The sequence below is a fragment of the Coregonus clupeaformis genome, chromosome 20 (assembly GCF_020615455.1).
Source record: "Coregonus clupeaformis isolate EN_2021a chromosome 20, ASM2061545v1, whole genome shotgun sequence".
In the NCBI taxonomy this organism is placed as follows: Eukaryota; Metazoa; Chordata; class Actinopteri; order Salmoniformes; family Salmonidae; genus Coregonus; species Coregonus clupeaformis.
In genome coordinates this window covers 50,736,441-50,748,477 of record NC_059211.1, presented here as the reverse complement: position 1 = coordinate 50,748,477, position 12,037 = coordinate 50,736,441, and the positions used below count along the sequence as shown (strand labels likewise).

The 12,037-nt window shown below is 44.4% G+C and overlaps 1 protein-coding gene across 1 annotated transcript in view; it reads left to right on the top strand.

The window, feature by feature from the left end:
- hmcn1 (hemicentin 1) overlaps positions 1–12,037 on the top strand; it is a 213,524-nt gene that overhangs the window by 135,316 nt on the left and 66,171 nt on the right. Inside the window, exons 35-46 of the mRNA XM_041838786.2 lie at positions 1,246–1,400; positions 2,469–2,592; positions 2,867–2,968; positions 3,613–3,789; positions 4,914–5,065; positions 5,157–5,280; positions 7,452–7,627; positions 7,944–8,040; positions 9,515–9,637; positions 9,737–9,892; positions 10,012–10,296; positions 10,769–10,936. Of these exons, the coding sequence (XP_041694720.2) occupies positions 1,246–1,400; positions 2,469–2,592; positions 2,867–2,968; positions 3,613–3,789; positions 4,914–5,065; positions 5,157–5,280; positions 7,452–7,627; positions 7,944–8,040; positions 9,515–9,637; positions 9,737–9,892; positions 10,012–10,296; positions 10,769–10,936 (1,839 nt within the window). The remainder of the gene's footprint in view (positions 1–1,245; positions 1,401–2,468; positions 2,593–2,866; positions 2,969–3,612; positions 3,790–4,913; positions 5,066–5,156; positions 5,281–7,451; positions 7,628–7,943; positions 8,041–9,514; positions 9,638–9,736; positions 9,893–10,011; positions 10,297–10,768; positions 10,937–12,037) is intronic.

The window sequence follows — 12,037 nt, the reverse complement described above, 5'->3', positions numbered from 1 at the left end:
TGTGCTTAGGGTCGTTGTCCTGTTGGAAGGTGAACCTTCGCCCTAGTCTGAGGTCCTGAGCGCTCTGGAGCAGGTTTTCATCAAGGATCTCTCTGTACTTTGCTCTGTTCATCTTTGCCTCGATTGTGACTCTCAGTCAGGTTTCCTCCAGACGTGACGCTTGGCATTCAGGCCAAAGAGTTCAATATTGGTTTCATCAGGCCAGAGAATCTTGTTTCACATGGTCTGAGAGTCTTTAGGTGCCTTTTGGCAAACTCGAAGTGGGCTGTCATGTGCCTTTTACTGAGGAGTGGCTTTCGTCTGGTCACTCTACCATAAAAGCCTGATTGGTGGAGTGCTGCAGAGATGGTTGTCCTTCTGGAAGGTTCTCCCATCTCCACAGAGGAACTCTAGAGCTCTGTCAGAGTGACCATCGGGTTCTTGGTCACCTCCCTGACCAAGACCCTTCTCCCCCGATTGCTCTTGGGGACCTTCAATGCTGCAGAAATGTTTTGGTACCCTTCCCCACATCTGTGCCTCAACTCAATCCTGTCTTGGAGCTCTACGGACAATTCCTTCGACATCATGCCTTGGTTTTTGCTCTGACATGCACCTTCAACTGTGGGACCTTATATAGACAGGTGTGTGCCTTTCCAAATCATGTCCAATCAATTGAATTGACCACAGATGGACTCCAACCAAGTTGTAGAAACATCTCAAGGATGATCAATGGAAACAGGATGCACCTGAGCTCAATTTCGAGTCTCATTGCAAAGGGTCTGAATACTTATGTAAATAAGGTATTTTTTTTATTTTTTTATTTTTTTATACATTTGCAAACATTTCTAAAATAATTTTTTCGCTTTTGTCATTATGGGGTATTGTGTGTAGATTGCTGAGGAATTTGTTTTATTTAATCAATTTTAGAATAAGGCGTAACAAAATGTGGAAAAAGTCAAGAGGTCTGAATACTTTCCGAAGGCGCTGTATGTTGCTATGTCGCTCATTTCTTGGTTTGATGTTGTTGTTTATCTCTTGCTCTAAGTGGAAGGCTTGAGCTAAATATGTTATAGTTTTTTTTCATGCAAATTCATGCTGTTTGATAATGTTGAATTCTTGTATTATGTGGAATCAGTTTTTCTCTCTGTTTGATAATGTTGAATTCTTGTATTATGTGGAATCTGTTTTTCTCTTTCTCTCCATCTCTCTCTTCTATTCCTTTCTCCTCTTCCCTCTCTCTTTTCATCTCCCTCTCTTTCGCTCCAGTCCCTCCATCCATCCGCTCCACCGGTCCCTCTGAGAGGTCCGTGGTCCTCCACAGGCCCATCAGCCTCCAGTGTGTTCCCAGTGGCACCCCTCCCCCCAGCATCACCTGGCTCAAAGATGGCCGCCCCGTAGACACTGCCCAGCAGCACCTGAAGGTACAGGACATGACATGACTCTGTAATTCTACCTCCCCATTTGGCCATCTCTGATGCTATAGTTCTAGCTCCCCTCTTTGTTCAGGTTTATTGTTCTTCTAAGTCCCAGTTACAGTAATGCTCTAGACGTTATTGTTATTCTAAGTCCCAGTTACAGTAATGCTCTAGACGTTATTGTTATTCTAAGTCCCAGTTACAGTAATGCTCTAGACGTTATTGTTATTCTAAGTCCCAGTTACAGTAATGCTCTAGACGTTATTGTTATTCTAAGTCCCAGTTACACTAATGCTCTAGACGTTATTGTTATTCTAAGTCCCAGTTACAGTAATGCTCTAGACGTTATTGTTATTCTAAGTCCCAGTTACAGTAATGCTCTAGACGTTATTGTTATTCTAAGTCCCAGTTACAGTAATGCTCTAGACGTTATAGTAATTCTAAGTCCCAGTTACAGTAATGCTCTAGACGTTATTGTTATTCTAAGTCCCAGTTACAGTAATGCTCTAGACGTTATTGTTATTCTAAGTCCCAGTTACAGTAATGCTCTAGACGTTATTGTTATTCTAAGTCCCAGTTACAGTAATGCTCTAGACGTTATTGTTATTCTAAGTCCCAGTTACAGTAATGCTCTAGACGTTATTGTTATTCTAAGTCCCAGTTACAGTAATGCTCTAGACGTTATAGTAATTCTAAGTCCCAGTTACAGTAATGCTCTAGACGTTATTGTTATTCTAAGTCCCAGTTACAGTAATGCTCTAGACGTTATTGTTATTCTAAGTCCCAGTTACAGTAATGCTCTAGACGTTATTGTTATTCTAAGTCCCAGTTACAGTAATGCTCTAGACGTTATTGTTATTCTAAGTCCCAGTTACAGTAATGCTCTAGACGTTATTGTTATTCTAAGTCCCAGTTACAGTAATGCTCTAGACGTTATTGTTATTCTAAGTCCCAGTTACAGTAATGCTCTAGACGTTATTGTTACTTTTTCTTTCTTACAGTTACTTCTTCCAGTAGCCTGAAAAGCTGGTCAGATGTAGTTGTATTCATGTGTATGTTTCCCTGTTTCCATAGCTGGAGTCGGTCGGTAGGACGCTGCATATCACGGAGGCCAGACTAGAGGATGCTGGGAGATATACGTGTGTGGCAACAAACGCAGCAGGAGAGACCCAGCAACACAATCGCCTCAGTGTCCATGGTAACAGCAGACCCAAAACTCCCAAAACTCTCACTAGCTTTCTCTCTCTGTCTGTCTACCGCTCCTATTTCTCTCTCTGTCTGTCTACCTCTCCTTTTTCTCTCTCTGTTTGTCTCTCCTTCTTCACCTCTTCCTCTTTCTCTTGCTCACTGTCTTTCCCCCACATCTCTTTCTTGTTCACTCTCCCCCTCTATTTCACTCTTCTGTCTCCCTCTCCCACGCTCTCTGTACGTCTGCTGTGTCTGCTACTAAACCATATTGTGCCATTCTACAGAGCCTCCAAGCATCCCTTATTCTGGAGAGACCTTCAATGAGACTATAATAGCAGGCTACCCCATCCAGCTGGAGTGCAAGGCCACAGGGAGTCCAGTTCCTGGTAAGACCTATCCAACCCTAACCCTTGACCTCTACTAAGTCATATTACTTAATGCAATATAAAACCACATACCAACGTGCATATTCATGTTTTTTCATTTTCAGAGCAGGTGTTTCTCTAAAGATCTAATATCACAGGAATATTTTAATGAGCAAGCTGTTTTATGCACCTGCAAGCTTCTAAGGAAGACATTTTATTAAAGACAATTTATTTATTTCACCTGCATCTATGCCCCCTTGGCAGAGCGGCTATGTTGGCATGGCGATCTGTAGTCTAGTTTATGGATCAATAAGAGCAGCCTGTTGAGAACCAATAAATATTTTAGATTCAATACTTTATGGCAATATTTTATACTTTATTCAATACTTTATGGCAGTAAAGAAAACTGGATGGAGTACAACTGATAGAGGCTAGCTGTGTCTAAATACTCTGAAAACAGTTGACTTTCATCCTTCCTTTTCATCTTGTATCTGAGAAGAACTGAATAGGTGTTCAATATTATACACCCAAAGGTACACTAGACTGGAAATTCCATACAGTATCTATCCATCATATTTATTTCACGCTGAGAGAAGTCAGATAAGCGTAACTTTAATCTGGACACAGTCTTACCTGTCTTTTCTTATCTGTGTCGATGCGGTCAGCCATTACCTGGTACAAGGACGGTCGACCTCTAACCAGCGCAGCCGGGGTGACCATCCTGAAGCGCGGTCAGCTGCTGGAGATCGACCGTGCTCAGCTCTCCGACGCCGGGCTGTACCGGTGTATAGCGGTCAACGTGGCCGGAACCTCAAAGCTCTCTCACAGGCTGCAGGTGTACGGTGAGTGACTGCTTGGCCACGTCCACATAAACCACTACAACCGCAACATGACCACGTTGTCCAATGTGCAATGTGTTGGTCAGATGTGTAAAGGAATTGATGAATGGAGGATCAGGTTGGGTCAGTGCACACCTTACAGATGCAGGTAATTAGTTACACACTGACATACAGACAGAGATGCCTTCGGACCAATCAACCAACCACATGTTGCTGCCTCGAATCAAAGGGATTTTGAGACAGGTGATGCCAAAACACTCTTAACCCCGACCCTGAATAGCAGCGCACAGGGAACATTATGCACTGAAGGATTAAAAGACATTAACATCCAAATTAAATCCATATGAAGTCCTGTGGCATTATTTTATTACATTTTTTTATTGTACCTTTATTTAACTAGGCAAGTCAGTTAAGAACAAATTCTTATTTACAATGACGGCCTACACCGGCCAAACCCGGATGACGCTGGGCCAATTGTGCGCCGCCCCTATGGGACTCCCAATCACGGCCAGTTGTGATACAGCCTGGAATTGAACCAGGGGGTCTGTAGTGACGCCTCAAGCACTGAGATGCAGTGCCTTAGACCGATGCGCCACTGCTTTGTGGGAGAAACAGACCCATTTATCTGCCTCTTTAAAGTAAACACATGATTTGATGATGATGATGTTGATGATGATGATAAAACAATGTGGATCACCAGACAGGGTGATGTCATCAGATAAGGCCATGACTAGAGCCTATTTTCTATGGGAATCTTAACATGAGATCACTGCATCAGTTGACTTTTTCTCGCAAATCTCACATTGACACCAATGCATGATGGACATGAAAGAATGGGTAACGTGCATGGATCTCAAGTTAGGATTGGTCCCTAGGAATGCCACTTAAATAGCACCCTATTCCCTATATAGTACACTACTTTAGTACTTTACCTTAGCCCAAAGGGCTCTTGTCAAAAGTAGTGCACTATATAAGGAATAGGATGCCATTTGAGATGCAGCCTGTGTGTGTCTGTGTGTGTGTCTGTGTGTCTGTGTCTGTGTCTGTGTCTGTGTGTGTGTCTGTGTGTCTGTGTGTGTATGTGTCTGTGTGTCTGTGTGCGTAACACTCCTCTTCTCCCCTGGCAGTGCCCCCTGCCATCTCCAGCCGCAGTGCCATGGTGACGGTGGTGGTGAACGACCCTGCCAGCCTGGAGTGTGAGGCCACCGGCGTTCCTCTGCCAAGCCTCACCTGGCTCAAAGATGGCAGCCCTGTTGCCAGTGTGTCCGATGGCATACAGGTAACTGCCCAGCTCCTCAACGTGTGTGTGTGTGTGTGTGCGCGTGTGCAACTGTGAATTTGTGTGTGTGTGTGTCTCTCCCCCTCTGTAGGTGTTGTCCGGTGGTAGAGTGTTGTCTCTCAGCAGTGCCCAGGTCAGTGATACAGGGAAATACACTTGTGTGGCCGTCAACGCAGGAGGAGAACAGCAGAGAGAATACGACCTGAGGGTGTACGGTGAGTCCAACCTCCCTCTAACCAAAACACAAAATACTTCTTTCAGTTGTGTACTATGAATCCAGTTGTGTACTATGAATCCAGTGCATGAAAACACATTTTAGTCGCCAGAGACATTATCTTCTTTAACCCAGTACTCTCTATAAGAACTTAGGCTAAGTTCTTGTTATAGGTATTATGTTCTCTGTTACTGTACCAGCTATACTGTATGACAGGGGTCTCCAACCTTTTCTAGCATGAGAGCTACTTTAAAAAAAATGAAATGTCGTGAGCTACTAATATTTATCTAGCTTTCAAATAGGCATGTTCTTCTCTTCTCCTCTCCCCTGCAACTCTTCCCCGGGTCCTTAGTGTACAAGAGAAAGTAGTGCAGTATGTGTTCTGTCAATATAACTGGTAAAATAATGGTTAAAAAACAACTCTAAGGTGGGCCCTATAAAATCTCGCATTTTTTCCCCAAATTATGTTTTCTCATTTTTATTTTTCCTGGTTTTAGATGTTTTGTTGTTTTTCACTCTCAAAATTACAATTGTTCGTAGAGAAACAATGACATTGGATGTTCTGAGTCCATGCCAATGCTTAAATCACATCGGAATACCTTTTGTTTTGGTGTGGAACAACTATACTGTATGACATACTTATACAAGATATATTACAATTTATGGAATGCTGAGTACCTCATCCGTGAACTAATTTGTGTAATATTGAAAGCGAGTCCAGTAAACGTAAAATATGGGATATACACGGCAACATTTTAATGACTGTTCAAAGAGGCTTTGACAATAACATACGCCTGGGAAGGAAGTATGGTTTGTGTTTGAGTTTGGCATTTTAATAAACCATGTCGTTTTTGCTTAGAGAATCGATGTTGACAGCCAATTAGTTTTGAAAATAAATCGAATCAAGTTTTCTCTCAATAATTTTTCTCTATTTAAATAGTATTTGAGAGAAGTGATTGGAGTGTTATGAAGAGTTTCAGACAGATTGGCTCGGTGTGTGTGCGGCCACGTGCGTGTATGTGTGTTTGAGTACGTCCAGGTGTGTGTATTTTGATGTGTGTGCATTTGTGCGTGCCTGAACCCAAATGCCCATATGTCTTCTGTTTCTTTAAAAATATCAAAGGATGGTGTCCAGCGAAATGAAGGAAGACTTGTTGTGATCAATGCTGCCACTCTAGAACAACTTCCGGTGTCTGGCCAAATAGTCTCTAGAACAACTTCCTGTGTCTGGCCAAATAGTCTCTAGAACAACTTCCTGTGTCTGGCCAAATAGTCTGTCTCAACCCTTCACATGTCACATGTGTTTTGTTTGTCCAGAGGAATACACATTTGAGGAAATTGGCTTTTAGTCAGTCCAGATTTGAAACGTTGTTGTTGAGAAATTGATCATAGCGAGGACATATTTTAGGATTAGGTTGAAGCAGAGGTTTTTGATTAGCTTCAATGTGGGATTACAGATAAATTGCCTCTCAGAATGGAGGTATCATAAAACAGAGTTATTCTGTGTTGAGGTCAGAGACAGGGCTGTGTTAAGGGAGGAGAACAGACGTTTATTTAGTTTTTCATTCTGAGACCTTCCCCCCCCTCTCGCTCTTTCTCTCTCTCCATGAGGTCAGTGTCTGGGTCCGGGTCCGATAACGGCCCAGTGCCAGCTACATCGTGGGAAATGTAGTCAGCTCTTGACAAACAGTGACACCCAAAGTTCAAGAACTGTCTTGGAACTCTGGAGAGAGGAAATGTTCTAACCAGATCCTCTGAAGCTCTGATAGATGGTGAAAGCCTGTTGAAGTGACTCGGACTGGCTCAGTTTGTTATCTGACTTTATCTGACAGCAGCTCATTGTGAAGCTGGTCTAGCCCAGGATATAGTGGTACCATATAGTACTGGCAACAAATTATACATTGTCAGAGCTGTGGAATGGCATTGTTTGGTGTTTACAGTCTTAGGTGTGGGTAAGAGTCAGCAAGTCAATTTCTTCAACTTGTGATTGAGATATATTTTTGTGACCATTTTCTTCAGTGGTGAAAATGGGTTCACCAGGTTCCCAATGTGAAATTATTTTGACATTTAACCTTTAAGTGAGTTGAAAGATTTCACATGGTTGGGCTCCCACTTTGCAGAGTGACTTTATAATTGTCGCTGACACTGCTTCTGTGTATTTATGTGTTACAGTGCCACCCAACATCATGGGTGAGGAGGTGAATGCCACGGTAATGCTGGGTCGCTCAGTGGAGCTGCGTTGCCAGAGTGACGCGATCCCTCCTCCCACTCTGTCCTGGCGCAAAGATGGCCGCCCGCTCTTCAGGAAGATAGGACTGACCGTGTCTGAGGACGGGAGTGTGCTGAAGGTACGGTCCTATTTCTATCCCTCTCTCTCTCTCTCTCTCTCTCTCTCTCTCTCTCTCTCTCTCTCTCTCTCTCTCTCTCTCTCTCTCTCTCTCTCTCTCTCTCTCTCTCTCTCTCTCTCTCTCTCTCTCTCTCTCTCTCTCTCTCTCTCTCTCTCTATCTATCTATCTATCTATCTATCTATCTATTTCTATCTAACCCTACTCTCTACACACCTCTCTACCTCTCCATGCCTCTCATTGGTTATTGATTGTGACTGGCAGGTTGACAGGCCTATCATATATCTTGTATCTCACTCTCTGTGAATGTGATTGGCAGATTGACAGTGCTCAGGTGCAGGACTCCGGCAGATACACCTGTGAGGCCACCAATATCGCTGGCAAGACTGAGAAGAACTACAACCTCAATGTCTGGGGTGAGTTCCTGCTCTGTCTTTCTGTCTGCCCGTCTGTCTGCCCGTCTGTCTGCCTGTCTGCCTGTCTGTCTGCCTGTCTGTCTGTGCACGTCATGTGTTTTCTAGATATCTCAGATATTGAAAATATATATTACACTGAACAAAAATATAAACGCAACATGTAAAGTGTTGGTCCCATGTTTCAAGAGCTGAAATAAAAGAACCCAGAAATGATCCGTACGCACAGATAGCTTATTTACATTTACATTTTAGTCATTTAGCAGACACTCTTATCCAGAGCGACTTACAGTTAGTGAGTGCATACATTTTCATACTGGCCCCCCGTGGGAAAAGAACCCACAACCCTGGCGTTGCAAGCGCCATGCTCTACCAACTGAGCTACACGGGGCCCCTTATTTCTCTCAAATGTTGTGCACACATGTGTTTACATCACTATTAGTGAGCATTTCTCCTTTGCCAAATCTACCTGACAGGTGTGGCATATCAAGAAGCTGATTAAACTGCATGATCATTACCCAGGTGCACCTTGTGCTGGGGACAATAAAAGGCCACTCTAAAATGTGTAGTTTTGTCACACAACACAATGCCACAGATGTCTCAAGTTTTGAGGGATGCTGACTGCAGGAATTTCCACCAGAGTAGTTGCCAGAGAATTGAATGTTCATTTCTCTACCATAAGCCGCCTCCAACGTCGTTTTAGAGAATTTCGTTAGTACGTCCTACCGGCCTCACAATTGTGTGGGCGAGCGGTTTGCTGATGTCAACGTTGTGAACAGAGTACACAATGGTGGCGGGGGGTCCAGAGTGTGTGTGTTCAGGTCCAGGGTTTTTTTTTAAATCTGTATTCCCAGTCGTGAAATCCATAGATTAGGGCCTAATGGATTTATTTCAATTGACTGATTTCCTCATATGAACTATAACTCAATAAAATCAATTAAATTGTTGAATGTTGCGTTTATATTTTTGTTCCGTATATATGTAGCCGTTAGTAGTTGGCGGTAGTCTGGAAACCTTGCTACAAGTTGTCTTCAAACAAAGTAAGACTGATATACTGTAAGTAAGAAAGGTCCATTGTGGTCCATTTGCAGAGCTGTCACTAGTGTTGATAAAGACTCCTGTGCACAGTAGGTCTCACTAAAGTAGCACATGCTATAGAGCCTGGCGGTTGCCATGGCTACCAGTTGTTTGGGCTGATATGAAAGTGTTTATGTTGGATCTGCCGTCACCCCTGAGATGATGTGGAAGAGAGAAGTGTGTGTGTGTGTGTGTGTGTGATTGAGGGGAGGGCTAGATTTTAATGGAAATGTGCATGAATTATGTGCGTAATGTGATGAGCGTTGATTTGAATGGTGAAGTAATGCGAGAGCACCCCTGTTTTTTTCTTATTGTTATGACAGTTTACTCCAATCACTCCAGTAACACTTCCCTTCATAATGCCATCCCAGTTGTCTAAATATTCCCTGTGCATCCCCAGTCTCTCCCAGTATCCGGGGTTCAGAGGATGTGTCTCCCATGACGGTGATTGAGGGAAGTCTGATCACTCTGGTGTGTGAGTCCAGTGGCATTCCCCCTCCCAGCCTCACCTGGCGCAAGAACGGTAAGATGGATCGGTGTGTGTGTGTGAATGAGAGTGTGTGTGTGTGTGTGTGTGTGTGAGAGTGTGTGTGTGCAGTTGTTTATCTATGTGTGTGTTCAGGTTCAGAGTTGAAGTCGGATTCGAGGGTCCGGGCCCTGTCGGGGGGTCGTCAGCTCCAGATCTCCGGTGCTGAGAGGACAGACTCCGCCTCTTACACCTGCACTGCCTCCAACGCCGCCGGCAACGCAGCCAAGGAGTACAGCCTGCAGGTGTATGGTACGTAAACAGTACAGTAACCTCACAGTGCTGAAAACGAGTGTGTGTGTATATTCCTTTGCGTACGTGTGCATCCTCAGAGGGGCGTGCTCTTCACTCACCCTCTCCTCTCACTTCAGTCCGCCCTTCCATCAGACGCAGCGAGGGGCCCGCAGGAAATGACATCACCGTGACGAGGGGCGGAGACATCACCCTGCAGTGCGAGGCCGACGGCGTGCCCCGCCCAGCAGTCACATGGCTGAAGGACGGTAGACCAATCACAGGCCAGCGTGGGGCTCAGGTGCTAAATGAGGGGCGGCTCCTACAAATCAAGGACGCCAAGGTTTCGGACACGGGGCGCTACATGTGTGTGGTGGTGAATGTTGCGGGACAGGCAGACGGCAAGCATGATGTCAGCGTACACGGTGAGAGTCTCGTCAACATAGCATAACTTAGAATAGAGAGTGGAAGGGAGGGGGTATCTTTGATGCCTTACACTGGACTATATGGCTGAAAGGAAAACTCATTCTGTACCTGCTAATATTATGATATCTTCATGTCCCAGTTCCTATCAGCAGTTTGTGACCACATTCTGTACATGATATATGGTGTTTGTGTGTGTTTTTGGTTTTACTATCCTTGTGGGGACCAGAAGTCCTCACAAGGATGGTAAAACAAGGGGACATTTTGACATTTGGGCCCCACAAGGAAAATTGCTATTTTAGGCTTAGGGGTTAGGTTTAGGGTTAGGGTTACAATTAGGGTTAGGTCCTATTGTAATGTTAGATTTAGGGTTAGGGGTTAGGGAAAATAGGATTTTGAATGGGAATCAATTGTTTGGTCCCCACAAGGATAGCAAAATAAATGTGTGTGTTAATGTGTGTGTCCTCTCTCCAGTCCCCCCCAGTATCAGTGGTCAGACCCAGGTCCCAGAGAATGTGAGTGTGGTGGTGAACAACCCTGTGGCTCTGACCTGTGAGGCCTCCGGCATCCCTCTTCCTGCTATCACCTGGCTGAAGGACGGACGGCCAATCAGAGCCTCCAGCTCTGTCCGCGTCCTCTCAGGTTAGCTCCCATTGGGCCTGGCTTGTGTGACATCATCTTGGTGAAGATAGGCTAAGAATGGCTGTCGTTGACGTGTATCCTCACAACCGTCTGTTGCTATGACAATGCTATGTATCCTTATTCCATCATTTCCTTTGTGCTTAAGGATTAGGACCCCCAGTTTTCCCTGGTCAGGTCACATGGTCAGGAAGAAAGGTCCTTTTAGCTAAGTGGGCAAGGGAAGGAGACGAGGAAAGTAAGCCATGAATTAGAAGTACAGGAATAACCAGGGCCTTCGATTACAATAATGGTCTCGGGTATTAACTAGCCACATAGATCAATGTGACTCCACAGAGAGTTAGACTATCTGTCTCCAAGCAACAGTTGAAAGGCCAAACAGTTGCAATACATCAACTTCAATAAGCAGTAATGTGATCAGTGAGACGAAGGCCAACCCCAACAGAGCTGCAGACGAGGGGGTGTGTAGAAAGACAAGCCTCTGGGAGAGGCAGGAGTTCTTGTTGTTGAACGCTTTAACAAGCTGCTCTCTTTGTGCTTCCAACGACAACAGTCAGCGGTCCTGTCTGCAGCTAAATGGCACCCTATTCCCTATATAGTTTACTACTTTTGACCAGGGCTCTTGTCAAAGATAGTGCACTTGATAGGGAATAGGGTGCCAGTTGGGACGTACTCCCGACCTCCTGTAGTTATGGTAGTCACTTTACCTCAGTCACTTCCTTTACCGTCCTAACTTTGATTTGATTTAATACAAACAAAGCCTCAAACATGGACCGCGGGTCTGACCAGCGGTCACACACATCAACCGCAGCCTGACCACCTTTTCAATCTAGAGGATGTGTGGAAAGGGATATGGCGGTAGTGATTGTGGTCAGCCAGGGAAAAGGATTTGTGTAGAGGTGATTGCTGGTTCAAACCCTGTGGGGTGCGGTCAGTAATTCTCTACTGAAGCAGGCAAGGCAGTTAACATGATATTATTTTATTGCACATTCAGCTGTAAATGTAAGAAAAATGATCTCCAAAAAAAAGTATAATATTTGACAAATATATCAGCTATAAAAATAAAGATTTAATCCTACCATAAAAATAACTAAGCTCATTCCT